This window comes from Anarhichas minor, unplaced genomic scaffold, assembly GCF_050575085.1.
Source record: "Anarhichas minor isolate MPS153535 unplaced genomic scaffold, ASM5057508v1 ptg000027l, whole genome shotgun sequence".
Lineage (NCBI taxonomy): Eukaryota > Metazoa > Chordata > Actinopteri > Perciformes > Anarhichadidae > Anarhichas > Anarhichas minor.
In genome coordinates, this window is record NW_027466473.1 from 1,904,671 (window position 1) to 1,925,000 (window position 20,330).

At 42.2% G+C, this 20,330-nt stretch overlaps 1 protein-coding gene across 2 annotated transcripts in view; it reads right to left on the reverse strand.

The window, feature by feature from the left end:
• Positions 1-1,288: 1,288 nt before the first annotated feature.
• The window catches only part of amot (angiomotin), a 91,093-nt gene continuing 72,051 nt past the window's right edge, over positions 1,289-20,330 (reverse strand). For both annotated transcript variants that reach the window (XM_076102147.1, XM_076102146.1), the window contains 4 exons: positions 19,989-20,117; positions 12,330-12,568; positions 11,916-12,170; positions 1,289-3,596 (listed from right to left, as the gene is read on the reverse strand). In XM_076102147.1, the coding sequence (XP_075958262.1) occupies positions 3,463-3,596; positions 11,916-12,170; positions 12,330-12,568; positions 19,989-20,117 (757 nt within the window). In that variant the 3' untranslated portion in view covers positions 1,289-3,462. The remainder of the gene's footprint in view (positions 3,597-11,915; positions 12,171-12,329; positions 12,569-19,988; positions 20,118-20,330) is intronic.

A 20,330-nucleotide genomic window follows, 5' to 3' on the forward strand; every position in this document is an offset into this window, starting at 1 on the left:
ATGCTGAATGCTGCACACTCTAAAACAGCCCCCTGTGGGGGGCTCTCGGGTCCAACTTAAAGTAGCCATCAGAGGCTTAGTTGGAGTAGTAAGAGTTCAAATTGAAAGATATGGAAGAAATTATGACATTTTTTGCATTTTGCTTGGTGTATTCTTTTTTTTTTTTACCTAGCTTTGTTTTTTTAACACTCAATGGCTGAAGGAGGAGAAACAGATTTGTGAGTTGGGATTTAACCGTGGGATTAAACTCTTTGTCAACAAAGAAAGGAGGATGGAGTTTGTCTTTAAGTGAACAGCATTTGGTAAGTCAACTGCGTTTGTTTTTAAAAATCTAATATCTGAATGGCCCTCGAGTGTAGCAGAATGCGTGTTGCTGCTGCTGTTTTCCCGTTAAGCTAGTTTAGCGTAGCCTCGTGTGGTCCCTCAGCTGCTTTTTTTTTTTTTTGTTCCGGTTCAGAGGTCACACAGCCAGTTGTTTTCTGCGCTCACGTGGGAGCGATTTACATATCGATGCATTCCATTTTTATATCCTCTGATGAAACACAGTCCTTTAGTAATACCAATGACCAATGTTATACCAATGACCCTCTGCAATAACATCTGATAGCTGACCATTCTTAGCTTCTTCGGTCCAATATTTTTGGTTTTCAGTGACTGCTTCAATCTAGTTATATTAACTTTGCTGGAAATTTAATATTTAACCATATTAATTAAAAAAACACATTTTCAAAGGGTTAGTTATTCTGGACTTGTGAGTTTTGTTGTATTGCTGCTGCAGCCTGCAACAGGTTCACCCAGCACCACCCGTCATCCCCATAAAAATCACTCATAGGTGCACACTCCATTAAGATGGAGCTTTTCTTGAGTTCACACAAGGATGTTGTTTACAGGGGTGAGCAACAATTCATTACTACCTTTGGTCAAAAGTAAGAGATGTTTATCTAAGAGGCTACCTCTGATTTAATTTGATAGAAGACATTCACAGTAGTTTACTATGCACAGAGTAAAGTAATGAAAAATTACTATGCCTGATAAATTACAAAAATGACAATTAAGAGGACAAAGCAACTACTCCAAACCAACTAGTTCAAATAAAACCTCAAGTCATTGAAATGGTGCATGTACATTAATTTCAAGGTTTGTTTTGATCTATTAAAAAGTCAGATCACCCATCTGACTTTGTAAGGATAGTGGCTGCAATTTTATATATTCACAATATGGTGTGCAAATGTCAACTTTATGTCAGGATGTACTACTAAAAGAGAAATAGTCATCACAGAGAGGAGGCATAGAAGAAAGGCAGATTTTATGCTTCGGGATTGTTAGGTTAGGGTTAGGTCAGTTGGATAACAAAAAAGGAAAAGCTCATCAGTGGCCTGTACTACTAAACAGGATTAGGGGTCAACAAGGTCATTTTGGGGTTAACCCTGTGTTTTCAGTCCTACGACAGAGGTTCCCTTCTCACTGGGGGTAGATTGCCATGGTCATTTTCACTGAACACCTAACTTGCTCCGGAGCAGGTTATGTTGGAGAGAAGAAATCACTGCGTATAAAAGCACCGCCTATACTGTCCAATCAAAGCTTAGGTAATATTACACAAATACACCGAAATGTTAATTATAATCCAGAATAAACGCAACACAGATTCAATTTACAAATGCAGAAAGGACAGTTGGCAACAAATGGCATACTGTGTGAATGTGTAAATGAACAGGCTTATAACATTCACTGCCCACCTAGACAACGATAAATCTGACAATAATTACACGTGTATTCCGTTAAATGAATATGTTACTGAGGTATTCTTATGGCGTGTGTGACAACTTCAGCCTTATTCTTTCAGGTGCAACCCCCGGCGGTGTGAATTGGACTTGGGAGCAAATAGAAGAAAATCACTAAATATTTGGTTACCATATATTCATATCATATATTCACTCATATATGTCAACTTCTTAAGCCGTGTGCTGCAGTGCTGTTATGGAAGGATATCCTCTTATCATTTTTAATAATGCCTGACTTATGCAAAGTCTGTTTCACACCGCCGGGGTTGCCACTGAAAGAATTAGGCTAATATATTGTTATACACGCCACAAGCAACACATTCTTTTGACAGAATACACAGTCAGATCTACTCGTGCCCTAGATGGGGCAGTGATATTATAAACCTGTGAATTTACAATATCACATATTGCAAGCTGTCCTTCCTGCTTTTGGCAGTTGAAACTGTGTTAGTTTCAGCTTGAATTATGTGTTTAACTTCTTTGTAGGACCAGCTAAGCGGGATCGTGGTTGTTAAGAGTCAGTTAAGCCAGGTAACCAAAACATACCTGGGTGAACTTGCTTTGTAGTACAGGGCCCAGGTTTTGCATTTGAACTTAGGGAGCTTTTTCAGCCTGAAATCAACATGTCACAAACACTAGTTGTGTCGAAAATTCAGGTACTGCTATCAGAAAGGCAACTCAATAATTCAATCGCTCATGAAATGTAACAGCTCAAAGGCTCAGCTCTTAGATCCCTCCACGGCACACAGTTCCACACAGGCCATTACAGTACATACTGAATATAAATTCTTATATCAGGGTTTTACAGTTTACATCATTTCTCATTACACTAGTGCCATGTCTAACAACAGTTTGAAAAAAACATTGCACATAAATACAATAGCTAGCGTCAGACATCATAAGGTAATATAGAAAAAAAGAAACACTCTTCAAAAAGTAGTGCAATATATGCAACAAAACAGTAGCCGATATCTTTGGTGTAAATAGCGTCCACCAACACTATTGGAGAATTTACATATCTCTATCATGTGTCCAAGTTACATGCTGCTTTCTCTTACAGCTGAGCTCTTGTAGCAAGGACCGTTTCTTATCATTTATTATTTACTTGCATGTAGTAAAGAAAAAAATTGCATATGCCCAAATGTGCTGAAATGCCATTGATGCTGCTATGGCGAAAGCCCCCCTTCCCAGGTCAATAGGTAGTGCATTTAAACAAAGACTTAGTCACTGACCACAGCATTTAACATTCATTTAACAGTGAGAAAAAGAAAATTCCTTTACCTTAAATGTAAAAGTTAAAAATATATTTATGGATTTGTGAATGTGTTTGCTCTATATGTTATATGTTTGTTGAAGACATTGAATATCAGGTTTGCCTATTCATTTTTATATTTTTTTCATCACATTAATTATAATTTGGTCAACATTTATGAGCATGCATAGAGACTGAATTAAGTAAAAAAGGTTTTGTCTACAATTTGGATTAATTACCTTCCATTTAGCCTCAAACAAAGGGCGCCAAAAGCATCATACAAAGTTGCATCAGAATTTTGATTAAATGCACACGTAAACAAAACAGTATGAAAATGTCTCGTGATGATTTACATGTCTGTCACTGTGTTTGTCGATGGAGCTGCCCTCCAATCACTCAAATGGATGTTTTTTCCCAGAGGTCAAGTGGTCAGATGAGGATCTCCACCATGTCTTTTTCCACTTCCTGCTGGGTGGGCGGGACTGGAGGAGGGGCCTGTTGATGTGGATGGGACTGGACGGGGAGCCTCCGTTCCAGGGTGCTGCTTTGAAACACTGGCACATCTGCAAAGAGTTGACAAAAGAACATGTAAACATGTCAGAAGTTGAAAAAATTATCAGTCCAGTATTTCTGATGATCCAGTCTGTTTTATAAACGTTTAAACATAGGTTAATCTGTGTCTGTTATACAGTATAGTAATAAAGATCCTTGGAGATGTCAGATGTCATGTTAGACCTGGGGTACATCCCAAGTCTCTTAATTGCATCCCTGTTTCCTTCACTTGCGTCTTTTCCTTGGAAAACCATGCGAGGAGAGAGGAAACAAGGAAATATGTTTTAAGCAATATGAGATTTCTACCGGCAGAATGCGTTTGTCTTATTTATTAATTATTTGCATCTGTATGTTTTGAAATTCTGATTGTGACGTCATAATTAATTAACCCAGAATATGATTATGGTTTCTCTTGAACAGTGGAATTAATTTATCAGGCTCCATGTTTCAGGTTAAATTGAAATGACATAACTCATAAAACCAGACACTCAGGAATGATCAGCCTCACGTAACTGAATGAAAATGATGATAAATGATGTAAAAAGTGTTTTGTCTCTCAGCTCCCTCTGACTTTAATTGTATCCATAACAAAAGTTATTGAGGGAAATATCAGATCATGAAAAGACAAATCTTTCTAATAAATGAAGAAAGTTGTTTGTGGTCCTTTTGTTCAGTCTACAATGAACATATATTTATACCAGATGATGAATCAGAAAACGAATTAAATATAAAACTAGAGTCTAATCTGTGATCTGTCTTCACTCTTGTGTGAAACTCCAGTGATGTTGAGAACAATCAGATCAGTCCGATCGTCTGCAGCGTCCAATCACATAACTTATGAACAATGAGGGGGCGTGTCGGCCATTAAAACACTTCCTGGAAGGCGGCTCTCATGCATCCTCGCTCATGGCTCCTCAGAGATCCCTCCTCGCTCCTCGATCCTCCGAGCAGAAATAAGAGCTTTGGGACGGCACAGAACAACTGCCGGTTCAAGCGAGGAGGAAATGATGGAATTGCCAAGTTTGCTTATGTTTCGAGCATTTTTAGCCTCTCAAAATGACCTTCGTTGTTAACGGCGAAGACTGCAACGGCGTTCGATGAAACATCAAAAGCTTCATGAACTGGCATTATGAACTTCTTATATTTGTGTGGAACTAATTTGATATTGATTTGATTTACCTACTAAGAGAAACAAGCCAAAGTATAAAGACTTTAACTTCCTGTTACCAGTAGGTGGCGCTATGACTATGATTCAAAATTGGCCTGCAGATGTCTTCAGGCCGGGAGTCTAATCAAACATGTACAATCTGGTAAAGATCTGATGATGTGGAGTTGAGTTACATCAGTTTATTCGTTCATGGCGAAGGATCGAAATTCGCCGAGCCGCCACGTCGCCGCCCTTCAACAACTTCTTACAATTTTCACAATGAAGCATTATCAAGGTCTTAAGGCTGTTCTGACAACATTTTAGAGGGATCTGATTAATCTGTGAGGAGCAGGATGTCAAAGTACACAACTTACAACTTCCAGTTGCCACTAGGTGGCGCTATTACTATGATTCTAAATTATTACATAGATGTGTTCCGGGCCAGGATGTTATGACATATGAGAGATTTGGAGCAGATTCGACAATGTACGGCCGAGTTACAACAACTTCCTGTTTCGCGGCGAATGGTGTTTTTTTGACGCCGCGCCACGGATACATAGTTCTATAACTTTTTGATCTTTGAGTAACTTTTCACTGCCAAGGTCTCAAGAGCATACTGACCGAATCTGAAGTCAATCGGGTCAAATCTCTGGGAGGAGTTCGTTAAAGTATGACGCCTTGCAATGGTCAAAAAACGTCAGAAAATTCAAAATGGCCAACTTCCTGTTTGAAAATATTGTACATTGTACTTTACTACATTTATATGGCAGCTTTAGTTATGTTACAAACTCAGATTATTAGCCAGCAGTATATACAATTATTAAAATGAGCTTCGCCTTTTCCAGCTGCAACATTAAAGTGATTAACACATCAATGTTTAAATAAATATAATACAATAATATAAAATATATAATTCTACACAATAAGTGTCAATTGTCAATTATATTTTGATAACACTGTTATTTGTACTTTTCCTTGAGTAAATCCTTGAATGCAGGACTTTTACTTGTAACAGAGCATTCTACACTATTATTTTCCCAAAGTAGATTACTGAGTACTTCTTCCAGCATTGTATGTCAACGTTAGTTTACATTATATAGTTTTTTTTCACCTTCACACAGTCACACACGCACACAATTTTCAGATACAGTTGATATAGTGTTGTATGTGCAGTGTTTATCTCTGAATCACCCGCTGTAGCTTTCTCTCTTTTGTCTCTCAGTCATCTACTGTCCGTCTCTCTGTCAGTTTTCAATAATCTTCTAATACTGAGCATGTATCACCAAGTACGATTTTAGTTTCTATAAAGTGTCCATAGTGACAGATACAGCATACTGGTCACAGACAAACAGTAAACAGCTATCTGATGCGAGAATCAGAGCTCACTGGAGCAGAGTAACCATGGTGACTGTCACACACCTTCTCCAGCCACCTCACCTAGTAAATCTTCATCACCTGCACATAGGATTGTGTAAATGATCGAAGTGTGTAAATAAAGTCTGTGACAGCTCTCGTACAATCACTCCATATCTTGCATTGACCATATATGGCATGTAGAGGGCGGGATGTGAGGCTGAACCAGCTGCGCACATGTACAGGTGGATTTGGGATTTATAAAAGGAAATTGAGAAGAGGCAGGCGTACGTACGGTTTTATAAATCTGAATATGTTTTGGTGTACGTGCATTTCCTCCTTTGAACGTACACAAACATTTAGTGTGGATCCTACGCACTGTTTTATAAATGACCCCTTAGGTGATGCTGCTGTTTCATGCAGAAAGTACCGTCTAACTCATACACAAAGTGTCTGATGGTCACAGAAGTTGATGACCAACGTCCTACCAGTACCCTCAACATGAGCAATAGTGAAAGGGCTCGATCATCGCTGCTTGCAGCTTTAATTCTAATATGTTTGACCTGATTTATTACAGCATCAACCCTGCATTCCTGGGTTGCCAGTCCATACAGTCTACTCACCCTGGTACTCTGTTACCTCAGTCCGTACGTTTCCGTTCTTACGATCCGATCAATCGAGTGTGGCGGAACACTCAGTCGACTTCCGCGGAACACTCAGTCGACTTCCGCATTCTTGCCACCGAGTCCGGGTGGAATGAGACGGCGCTCAGGGGAGTTTTCCTGCACGGACTATCTGAATCCATAAAGGATGAACAGGCCACCCGTGGTGAAGTCGATTCATTGGATGAGGTAATCGAGCTCACGATCAGGCTTGATAATTGGATGCGTAAGAGGCGACGTGAGAGGAACTACAGATCCCAAGGGGCATCGCCTGCGACGTCATCCTCTTCAAGCTTCTGCTCCCGTACGCCGGCGCCAGCCTATCGGATTCAAGCTCCAAGTCCGTCCCCCTCTTTCACCTCGGAGGTGGAGCCAATGCAGCTCGGCCGCGCTCACCTTTCACCACAGGAGAGAGAAAGGCGGATCAGAGCGGGCGAGTGCCTGTACTGTGGCTGCCCGGGACATTCGTTTCCCTCCTGTCCACTTCGGCCAAAAGGGGTGCTCGCCGGTAATGGTGGGGATACTGGCGAGCGGACCCGAGCACTCTCTCAGCTCCCTACCAAGACTATTGTTGCCTGCACCTCTCTCTCTCTGTACTCCTCTCGCTGACAGCATTGGTGGACTCTGGAGCGGAGCAAAATTTTGTGGACACAGAATTAGTAGCCAGAGCCCATATTCCCTTAGAGACGCTAGAATGCCCACTAATGGTCAATGCCCTGGATGGCAGCTCCCTGGCTAGAATCACCCACCGGACCCAGCCGCTTCGGCACATCCTGTCTGGAAATCACAGAAAGAGACTTCAATTTTATGCGCTTCCTTCTCCTAAAACCCCCTTAGTGCTGGACCACCCTTGGCTTACCACTCATAACCCTCAGACTGACTGGACGGCGGGGAAGATTCCCGCATCAAGCCCATTCTGTCATGCAAACTGCCTAGGATCTGCGTTGCCCCTTGGAGGTTCCCCCGGGGGTTTACCGGTTGCTCCGCCAGATCTCGCCTCCATACCCACTGCCTAGCATGACATCGGGGAGGTGTTTAGCAAAGCTCGGGCTCTCTCCTTACCACCTCACCGACCCTACGACTATGCTATTGACCTCCAACCAGGCGCTTCGTTCCCGTCCAGTCGTTTATATAACCTGTCCAGACCAGAGAATGGAGGAGTACATCTCAGAATCTCTAAAGGCCGGAATCATTCGTCCATCCTCGTCACCACTCGGAGCCGGATTCTTCTTCGTCGCTAAATAGGATAAAAGCCTCCGGCCCTGCATCGACTATTGGGGCCTGAACAGCATCACCACTCGGAACAAATACCCCCTGGCTCTGATTAACTCAGCGTTTGAACCTCTCTCAGCAGCCACGATCTTCACTAAGCTCGAACCTCTGCAATGCATATCACCTGGTGCGGATCCGAGCAGGGGACGAGTGAAAAACAGCGTTCAACACCCCCCTCGATCAATTTGAGTACTTGGTCATGACCTTTGGACTCACCAAAATGTGGTAAATGACGTACTCCGGGACTTTCTGAACCGTTTTGTGTTTGTTTATTTAGATGACATCCTCATCTACTCAGCGGACCTTCAGGAGCACCAGCACCTTGTCCGGATGGTCTTCCAGCGCCTACTGGAGAACAAACTGTTAAGACTGAAAAATGCGAGTTCCATGTGATCCGAGTTCAGTTCCTGGGGGTCATTATCGAGAGGGGTCACGTTAGGACATATCCGGAAAAGATCAAGGCTGTGACTGAATGGCCGACCCCCTCCTCTCGGAAACAGCTTCAACAATTCCTGGGGTTTGCCAACTTCTACCACTGATTCATCCGGAACTACAGCAAGGTAGCAGCCCCCCTCACTAGACTCACATCCTTTAAAACCACGTTTGTATGGACACCAGACGCCGGCCAGGCATTCCAACTCCTCAAGGAGTGGTTCTTCTCTGCCCCCATCCTGACTCAGCCTGATGGTTCTTTGTCGAAGTAGGCGTGGGAGCCATCCTGTTACAATGTTTGGACTCTGACTGTAAGCTCCGCCCTTGTGATTACTACTCTCTCCGGTTGACCCCGGCGGAGAGAAATTATGAAGTCGGAAAGAGAATTGCTGGTAATCAAACTGGCTCTCGAGGAATGGAGACACTGGCTGGAGGGGGCCGTTTATCCATTTGTGGTCTGAACGGACCATAAAAACCTGGAGTACATCCAGACCGCCAAGAGGTTAAACTCTCACCAGGCTTGGTGGTCCCTGTTCTTCAGGTGGTTCAACTTTTCCATCTCCTACCGTCCAGGCCACAAGAATACAAAACCAAGCCAGTTCTCCCCCGAGGGTCACGCCTCCAATCCAAACACCATCCTCCCAGCGACGTGTGTGGCAGCCTTTATCACCTGGGAAATGGAATCAGTGGTATGGGATGCTCTCCGGACCCCGCCAGACCCCTCTTTGTTCCCCTGTTTGCACGCTCCCAGGTGCTCCAGTGGGCGCACATCTCCCGGTTCTCCTGTCACCCTGGCGTCAGACGTACCATTAACCTGCTTCGGAGGACCTTTTGGTGGAAATCGCTGGAAGTGGACACTAGAGCATTTTCCTCGCCTGCTCAACCTGTGCCCGAAATAAGACTTCACACCAACCTCCCGCTGGCTTGCTGCAACCCCTTCCGGTCCCTGGTCTCATATCGCCCTGGTCTGCCGCCCTCTCAAAGGAACACGGTCATCGTTATGGTGGTCGACTACTTCTCCAAGCCGGCTCACTTCATCGCTCTGCCCAAGCTTCCCTCAGCTCACATTATGGTCAGCCAGGTGTTCCGTGTACATGGGGTCTCAGTGGACATCGTTTCAGACTGCGGCCCGCAATTCATATCCCAGGTCTGGAGATCCTTCGGCCGGGCCCTCGGCGCGACCATCAGTTTGTCCTCTGGCTTCCACCCCCAATCTAACGGGCAGACAGAGCGACTTATCCAGGACCTGGAGGCCTCCCTCTGCTACGTGGCAGCATCGAACCCTTCCACCTCGAGTACTCATCTGTCCTGGGTGGAATATGCTCACAACTCCCATACCTCATCTGCTACCAGTCACACTCAATTCGAGGTCTCCCTGGGGTACCAGCCGCCTCTGTTCCCTGCCCAGGAGGCGGAGATAGCCGTTCCCTCAGTTCAGCTCCACCTCTGAACGGCGGAACAAAATAAACGCCTGGCGGATCGCTGCCGCACCCTGCTCCGCATTACCAAGTTGGTCAAAGGGTCTGGCTCTCCGCCAAGGATATCCCTTTAGGGACCAAATTCCAGAAGATATCCCCCCGGTTCATTGGCCTGTTTGAGATCCGGGCCATTATCAACCCTTCCTCGGTCCATCTGAAACTCCCCTCGTCCATGAGGATCCACCCGACATTTCATGTGTCACAAATCAAACCAGTGTCCATCAGTGCCCTATTAGGTCCTGTCCTGAACTTCCGTTACATTTGCTAAATATTGAGGTAGGACGAAGTGTAGAGCTGGGCACTCTGAGCAACATTGTTAGTTCCCTGGCATGAGTGCAATTTGGATTCGTCTAAATGCTTAGGTAGTTACTGTTGTCTTGTGGACTGACTGTTTTCAATCGTTGTATTTAGCAGTATTTTACTTTAATATACAGCTTTTATAAGAAGTTTTTATTTTCTTGATTTTATGTGCTAAGTACAAGTTTCAATTAGACAGTATGATGGTATTTGTCAAAGTGAACTCTTGCATGTAGAGACTAAGCTTGAAATGCTTTTACACTTATGTGATTGAGTGACAGTGTGACAATTATTTATTTATTGTTTTAACGGTGGGGATGTTACGACTGTATATGTTCCCTGTGCTGTTGTCCCTTTTCCTTCTCTAGTAGCTCTGTCCAGGTGTACTGCATTGCTCAACTAGGTGTAACTGTCCCAGGAATGAAGTGCTTAAAAGATCCTGTGCCAGCATCAGAACGGAGATGCCTCTGGTATGGGGACTGTTGGTCTTGCTGTCTCTCAGTTTAGGATTTTGTATTGTCTTGTTACTATGGTTTATGTGAATGATTGTTTTAAAATGTGTCCTCTGTAGTTGATATGGGTCAGTGGTGGAGTGTTGTTTGCCCCAAAAGGCTGCCTAAGGGTCGGTGTAACACACAACATCAAAAGACAGAACATTCTTTGTCTTTGTCTTTGGGTTGGGCAAAACAAGAAATTTGGACATTTTATAGACTACCTTTAATTGAGATTATAACCAACACATTGATTGATACAGAAAATTATTTAGTTTCTGCTATTGAGGATGCATTGTGAGACTCTTCTGAGAACACTGGTGAAAACACGAAGGGGCAAATTTCCTAAAAGATTGTGTGGCTTTTACAGCGGCTAAACCTGCACAAATAAGACAAAAATAAACTATGTAATTCTCAAAGCACCTACAAAGGGTGAAATGCACCCCTAACTGCACTGCCAGTGCGCCTGTGCTATCTGCACATATTTACATTAGGTAGTATGCAGACATTTGGAGCAAAATTGTCCCTTTTCTATGCAAATGAGCCTGATTGCAAAAACAGTCCAACTCCCAAAGATCAGCGCTAATAGCCACACGCAGTTAAAGTAAAATTATTAGCTTCTTCAGACCGTTGTTGGTGACTGAACCTTATTTTTAAGCGATTTATAATGCTTCAAATCATGCCATCCTTTACAGTGTGAAGGTGTGCGTTTGATAACAATCTTCGTTTGATTAAATCCCAAATATAGTTTCTCTCAGTCACGTATGAATTCCTTACCGGACGTTTTGAGGAATACACGTCCTCGGTTGGGACCTGTAGCTTGCGGTCTTAACATTTCATTAATCTTTATCTCTTTGCCATTGTTCCTCCTACTGTTTTTGGCGCCAAGGCAACATTTATACTTTGCCACATGGATAACTGCGATCAGATGCAAAAAAGGCAAATTGCACTTAGTAGTGTTTTCACTGCAATGTCATTAGTGCACTATCATTTGTGAATGGTATCTTGTGAAGGGCGCAGATATCAGTTGCAAGTGATGTACAAGATGCTGCAATCAATTCTTTGTGAATTCGCCTTTGAATTTTTTCCTGATTACCACAAGATATCACTGCCCAACTGAGACATAGTGTGAGTGTGATCAGAGCCTTTGACATTCATCAGCTCATACCGATATGTCTGACAGACAGTGTGAGCTAACCTGCTATGCGGTCCGGGATGTAGACTGGGCTGGGACTGAACAGGCGAGCAGGCAGCGTCATGCTCTGCAGGCCTGGAGTGCTGGGCTTGCTGGTGTCCTGACTCTGTCCCTTTTCGGTCTGCGTGCAGCTGTCCCTGCTACCGGTCTTCGAGTGACCTGTGGTCATGGGGGTGGAAGGAAGCACTGGTGAGGGAGATGATGAGATTGACCCGGTCCTGAGAGACTCTGTGCGAAACTCGTAACCCAGCAGACCCCCTGGAGGAACATGAGAAGAGAGCAATCTTTACTTACAAGCACCGTAGCTACAAGTGACTGACTATCCTCAATCCTCACTCATAGTAACGTTCAGCTGCTGTTCTTAAAAGTGTTACATGGGGTAAATACTTTCTAAAGACCGTTGGTTCTGTTTCTTACCCAGGCTGCCCTTCCAGCTGGTGTCCTTGCGTTCTTCGGTGATGGGGGAGCTACTGAGGCCCAGGCTGTGAGAGAGCACTCCTGAACCACCAGAGACAGTGTTGGAAATGGACATCAGGGACTTGGTGGGCCTCATGGCAGATTGCGCATCTAACTTGATGGGCTCCTTCCTGGAGCGCTGGTGAAGCACCTTGATCATAGCGTCTTTCTCTATGATCTGAGCATGGAGATTCTTTATCCTGAATTAGGCAGAAAAAGAGGGAGGACCATAATGAAACCAAAGTCACTACAAGTTCCACAGACAAGGAAACCCTGAGAGCTATGCAAGTGCGTTTACACCACTAGTTCTTCAATTGATCCAGACTAAGTAAACATGAAGTCAGATGGACTGACTAGGTAACTAATTTGAACAGTTTTTATGATGTCATCCTGCATCATCAGAGCTACATGTACACAGTTGGAAAGTCCAGAGACCAACAACAGTTCTTGCAGCTCATTCCAGCTCTTGTTTAGTTTATCTCCTCTGGTGTCACAAAGAGCTAACAAAGAAATTATAGGTTATGAGCATGATACATCCAGACTGCAACTGGACCTCATTTGTCATCCATAACAGTCAGACAAAAACTAGGATTAAAAACCAGCATTGTGCACTGTAATATTACAGTGATCCCTAAATTTGAAATTTTAATGAAAAAAAAAAAAAAGTCCACCCTCCAGTCATCATCACAGTCTTGTTCCTCCTCCTCATCTTCATCACCACCACCACCAGTGTCTGGACTCCAGGGGCATTAGGCCTTATCTGACCTCAGCATCCCTACCCTCGGTTATATTACTTCAGGATGGAGTCCGATCACCAAAGACTTTGCACTATTCAATTCTTATGCATGTGTGATGCCCACCAATGTGTTGTCACATGTGTGCTAATGTATTTTGTTTTCATGTACAGCCAACATGTTTTTATAGTGAGCACACTTGTATATTCTAGCAATAGTTTTATAAATGACTGACATGCCTTCATGGAATGTACATTCCATCCTGTAGCCAGGGTGGCGCTTTACTTTGCTTTAGGTAGGCGTTACAACAGGAGAGTGATTTACGACCATAACATTGTGATGCCGTTTTCCTCATTGTGCTGAGCGAGGCTAAACAAACAGGAGTGAAGTTGCCCTGTCTAATTTATTTCTCCTGTTTGCAGTTGGGTGAGGAAGTAATCTAAGTTAAATGAGTCTTGCTAAATGAACATATTGTTTTAGTAGCTAAGTAACCAGGAAATGGCTTTCTGTAAAGATATATAATGTGTTTGTAAGTAAGTAGCTTGATTTTCCGGTGTTCGTAAAGATGGCAAATAGAATAGAATCAAATAGATTTGTTTTGCATATGGTAAATAAATCTGATTCTGCCAAGTGAGGCTAAACGAACAGGAGTGAAGTTGCCCTGTCAAATTTATTTGTCCTGTTTGCAGAAACTATCATCTGTCTATTTGGTACCAGTTGGTACCTGTAATACATGTATAATAAATCATTCTAATGAAGTCTCCTGATTGAAATGAGAAAGACCCATAGAATAGTTATGTTGTGTATCCATGGTTTGCCAGGATTGGTGGAGATTCAGTAAATAAACAGCTAATTGAAGAGAATACAAATGTTGTGTTTGCTCACTTCAGGATCACTTAATAATTGAGATCAAACTAGAACAATGACTCATAACTCATGTAGAAAACATACACATTTGGGCAGTAAAGGCTTGCTAATCAAATGCCGTCTGGGAGCAACTTTCTGCCCCCTACTGTCTTGACCCCTTGATCTTGTCATATGTCAATTGTGTGTTGTTCCTGCAGGTGCTTCTTGCCTTTTGTTAGCGTTCTAACTAGTGCTGGGCAACGATTACAATTTTTAATCGCGATTAATCGCATGGATTTTTTGCGATTAATCGCATTGTTATGGCAAAGTTCAATAATGAATTCAAAAGTAGTGTATTGCGCACTTTTATTTTAAAAGTACTGCTATATGAACAAAAGGTCAATAACATTTGGTTTGTAAACACTTTAAACACATCAGGTTGTTGTTAGCAGCAGTATTCTCTTTACACAGTAGCAGTTCTATCTCTTCACTATCTGTGCTCAGTGTGCTGACTGTATGTGAAACGTTCCACTGCTGTGAAACAGGAATAAAATGTTTCAGCACGTTTCAGCAAAAATGTCTGTCTTCATGACAGACAGCATGTGAATGCAGCTCTGCTGTTCATCAATATAATGCTGTAACTCCGAGGTGATGATAGTTACCCAGCGATCAAAGAATAAAGACACTTTACCCACAATTTAGGTGTATTTTCCCTTTAACTCACAAGATGCAGCATGTTTTATACTTAATGTGAATATAATTCATACTTTGTTGCCATCTTATTCTGAAAACCGGATGTTCGTCTAAAGAAACCGGATGTTGTCTCACGTTAATCTTTCTGCTAACTCTAGTCCTTTGCTCACTCCCGATCTGTGCCGTTTAAATGCGTTTACCGTGAATTTCAGATGAGTTGACCACGGAGATCTGAGTGTCTGCTGACTTTACCGCAAATAAATAAATAAAAATAAAATAAAATGCGTTAACGCGCGATAACATAATTGTCGGTGTTAATCAATTAATGCGTTAACGCGATAATAATGCGTTAACTTGCCCAGCACTAGTTCTAACCCTATAGGCTGGTTTGTTATTCGGGCCCGAGGACCTATTGTTGTTCAAATATTTATTATTAGGGCCCGAGCACCGACGTAGTCGGAGCGGAGGACCTACTGTTCTTCTAATGTTTATTATTAATATTATCGTACGTGTTTCGTTGCAAAAAGGAGGTGCTTGGTATACTGGTAAGTTCTTGAAATTTGGCGTGGCGAAAAATGCAGTCTGATTGGGGTGTCCACCTGCGGTATGACATATGGCTTGATAGCGCCCCCTATTATTCACTAAACCTAACAGGAGGTCGGCCATTTTTTATTTTATGACGTTTTTTGACCATTTCAAGGCTCCGTACTTTAACGAACTCCTTCGAGAGATTTGACCTGATTAACTTCAGATTTGGTCACTATACCCTTGAGACTTTGGCAGTGAAAAGTTACTCAAAGATCAAAAAGTTATTGAACTATGCATCCGTGGCAACCATTCGCCACGAAACAGGAAGTTGTTGTAACTCGGCCGTACAATGTCTAATCTGCGCCAAATTTCTCATATGTCATAACATCCTGACCCTGAACACATCTATATGACAATTTAGAATTATAGTAATAGCGCCACCTAGTGGCGACAGGAAGTTATAGGTTGTGTACTTTTACATCCCGCTCCTCACAGATTAATCACATCCCTCTAAAATGTTGTCAGAAAAGCCTTAAGACCTTGATAATGCTTCATTGTGTTCATGAACGAATAAACTGATGTAACTCGTCGAACGCTGTTGCCGTGACGATGCAGTCTTCTCCGTGAAAAACGAAGATCATTTTGAGACGCTAAAAATGCTCAAAACATAAGCAAACTTGGCACACAGATTACAAGCCCAAAATTAAGTTATATAATATGATTTTATTCGTTCAGAGTGGCAAATCGTCTCAATAGCGCCCCCTACAAACTTTCTACGATGCAGCCCTCGCAGTACGTTTCACCTAGATGTATACAATTTGGTAAGCAGATGTATCACATGTAGACTTAAAAAAAAGTCTTAGGGATCCATGCTCTAAACCCAACCGGAAGTCAGCCATTTTGAATTTTGTATGAATTTCATGTGTTTTCTTTGCAATTTCCAGGTGCAGTACTTTAACGAACTCCTCCTAGGGAATTAATCAGATCAACTTCGAATTTGGTCAGAACAATCTAAAGACCTTAGTGAATAAAAGTTACTAAAGGCTTTAGGTTTCATGGAACGACGTGGATATGGTGTGATGGTCATTTTACATGGTTCACCATCATCCATCAAGCTGTTGTAACTCAACTGTACTTTGTCAAAACTGTCCCAAACTTGACATGCTTGATGACTGTCATGACTTTAGGACTTCTGCATGCCAATATTAACTCATAGTCATAGCGCCACCTACTGATAAGCACGGATGTAAGCAGGATTCTATAATTACAGCAGCCCAAACACTGAACTTATTACTGTAAAAGGGTTCGTGGGCACACCACCAGAAAAAGACTTCTCTGATCCAAATATGTGCAAACTGAGATGTTTGGAGAGCAGAAATTGGATTGAAAAGGTTTCCAAATCGCGCTTGTACGTGGAGTTTTCATTAATAGTAAATTTAATTGTTTTTAAATTGCACCCAGCCTAATTTATATGATAGATTATTCTACATTGGCTCACCTTTTGGCTTAAACTTATTTATTTACAAAAATATGTACTTTTTTCCACATGGAACTATATATTCTGGAACTGTACATTCTCCTATTTCTCCTCGACTCCTCCAGCTTTGAGTCTCTCAGATTATCAGAGCTACCTGCACAAACAAACAGTCGGTTTTGAGACCTGCATTCATTTTGACAGTATGTTATGTTACTAACACTGAGGCGCATTCGGACACATTCAAGTTTTTGTCAATTTTTACAGAATTACAGATATAATTGTATTCGGAGATACACTCAAAACATTCGAGGCTTAAGATCTGGCAACGCCATTGGTCGACAGGAAATACCGTTTAACTCGTGCACTCAGTGTATGATGGTCACAGAAATGCATGGCCGCATCAACCAGGGTCCTGCCAGTACCCTCGACATGTGAATATGCGAGGGCTTGATCAATGCTGCTTGCAGCTTTAATTAGGGCCCGAGCACCGACGTAGTCGGAGCGGAGGACCTATTGTTTTTCGATTGTTTGTTATTATTAGGGCCCGAGCACCGACGTAGTCGTAGCTGAGGACCTATTGTTTTTCGATTGTTTATTAGGGCCCGAGCACCGACGTAGTCGGAGCGGAGGACCTATTGTTATTCGATTGTTTATTACTATTATTAGGGCCCGAGCACCGACGTAGTCGGAGCGGAGGACCTATTGTTATTCTAATGTTTATTAGGGCCCGAGCACCGACGTAGTCGGAGCAGAGGACCTATTGTTATTCGATTGTTTATTATTATTATTATTATTCTTAGTGTTTCGTCGCAAAAAGGAGGTGCTTGGGATACTGGGAAAATGTCGAAATTTGGCACGCAAGCCAGAATTTGCAAAAATTGCAGTCTGATTGGGGTGTCCAACTGCGGTATGAAATATTGGCTCGATAGCGCCCCCTATTGAGTAGCCCCAACATTGGGTTTCACCTAGCTGTATGACATTTGGTAGGTATGTGGAACGTGATGAGACGCACAAAAAATCCTCTTGGAGTTTTTCATTAAACCAAACAGGAAGTCGGCCATTTTGACTTTTATGACGTTTTTTGACCATTTCAAGGCGTCATACTTTAACGAACTCCTCCCAGAGATTTGACCCGATTGACTTCAGATTCGGTCAGTATGCTATTGAGACCTTGGCAATGAAAAGTTACTAAAAAATCAAAAAGTTATCGAACTATGTATCCGTGGCGCGGCGTCAAAAAAACACCATTCGCCGCGAAACAGGAAGTTGTTGTAACTCGGCCGTACATTGTCCAATCTGCTCCAAATCTCTCATATGTCATAACATCCTGACTCGGAACACATCTATAAGACAATTTAGAATCATAGTAATAGCGCCACCTAGTGGCAACTGGAAGTTGTAAGTTGTGTACTTTGACATCCTGCTCCTCACAGATTAATCAGATCCCTCTAAAATGTTGTCAGAAAAGTCTTAAGACCTTGATAATGCTTCATTGTGAAGATTGTAAGAAGTTGTTGAAGGGCGGCGACGTGGCGGCTCAGCAAATTTCGATCCTTCGCCATGAACGAATAAACTGATATAACTCAAATCCACATCAGATCTTTCCCAGATTTCACATGTTTGATTAGACTCCAGGCCTGAAGACATCTGCAGGCCAATTTTGAATCATAGTCATAGCGCCACCTACTGGTAACAGGAAGTTAAAGTCTTTATACTTTGGCTTGTTTCTTAGTAGGTAAATCAAATCAACATCAAATTACTTCCACACAAATGTAAGAAGTTCATAATACCAGTTCATGAAGCTTTTGATGTTTCGTCGAACGCCGTTGCAATGGCGACGCAGTCTTCGCCGTGAAAAACGAAGGTAATTTTGAGAGGATAAAAATGCTCGAAACATAAGCAAACTTGGCAAGCAGATTACAAGCCCGAAATGTAGTTATAGAATATGATTTTATTGGTTCAGATTGGCAAATTGGCTCAATAGCGCCCCTACAAAATTTCGACGAAGCAGCCCTCGCAGTATGTTTGACCTAGATGTATGAAATTTGGTAGGAACATGTATCACATATGGACTTAAATAAAAGTCTCTTGGGCCCATGCTCTAAACCCAACCGGAAGTCAGCCATTTTGAATTCTTTATGAATTTCTAGTGTCATTTTTGTCATTTCCAGGCGCTGCACTTTAATGAACTCCTCCTAGGGAATTAATCAGATCAAGTTCAAATTTGGTCAGTACAGTCTAAAGACCTTTGTGATGAAAATATACTCAAAGCTTGTTGTTTCGTGAAAAGCTGTTGCCGTGGCGACGCATTTTTCACCATGAAAAATGAAGGTGTTTTTGAGAGGCTAGAAATGCTCGAAACATAAGCAAACTTGGCATACACATTTAAAGCCCAAAATGTAGTAATATAATATGATTTTATTGGTTCAGAGTGGCAAATCGGCTCAATAGCGCCCCCTACAAAATTTCGACGAAGCAGCCCTCACTGTACGTTTCACATAGATTTACAAAATTTGGTAGGCACATGTATCACATGTGGACTTAAAATAAAGTCTCTTGGGACCATGCTCTAAACCCAACCGGAAGTCAGCCATTTTGAATTTTGTATGAATTTCTCGTGTTTTTTTTCCATTTCCAGGTGCTGTACTTCTCTGATCTAAATATGTGCAAACTAAGATGCTTGGAGAGCAAAAGTTAGATAACAGTGGTTCTCAAACCATGTCAGTGGGCATTAGTATAAATGATCTGTCCAGAGCTTCTTCATGAGTATCAGGTTAAACGTTACAATGAATGCTTCACACTACAATCTAAAGTTACAGAAGAACTTAAAATGAAAACAGTGTTAAATTAAAGTGTTCAAGTAACAGCAAATGACACTACTGTTTTGTTAACTTTCATGTAAGTCCAAATACAATCAGCAGGACACTGAAGGGAGTTGAATCTGTTATGTTACAAACACTGAAACGCATTGACACACATTTATTTTCTTAATGACGCAGTGCACGCAGTGTGATGGTCACAGAAATGCATGGCCGCGTCACACAGAGTCCTGCCAGTACCAGGAAATACCGTTTAACTCGTGCACGCAGTATATGATAGTCACAGAAATGCATGGCCAGAGTCCTGCTAGTACCCTCGACGTGCGTGTAGTTGCGAGGGCCCGATCAATGCTGCTCGCAGCTTTAATTGTTTTTAAATTTCCTTTTCTTTTGCATTATGTTTTGGTGTTCTTAATGGTTTTATGTGAAGGACTTTGAATTGCCTTGTTGTTGAAATGTGCTATACAAATAAACTTGCCTTGCCTTGGCAACTCAGGGTGGCTGTATGTGGAGAGTACTTTACCTGCTTTCCATGTCCAAGCAGCGCCGATTGGCCATGAGAATCTCCTCTTCTTCCTTCTGAATTCGAGCCTCCACCAAGATGTCATAGCTGCTGCTTGGAGAATGGCTCATCATTGTTGTAGATGTATCTCTGCAAAACAGGACAGAGTTCAAAACTAACTCGTCCACAGGACTTAAGACTAAATTGCTGACCTGTTCTGAATGCTTGTCAACCCTGAGATAGGTGGTCACTTACAGTGCATGGAAAATATATTAACAAAAATACAATAATGATAAAATAAAATAAACATAATTAAATATAAAAATTGGTGATGCTCATACATTCAATTCATTGCTGCTGAAT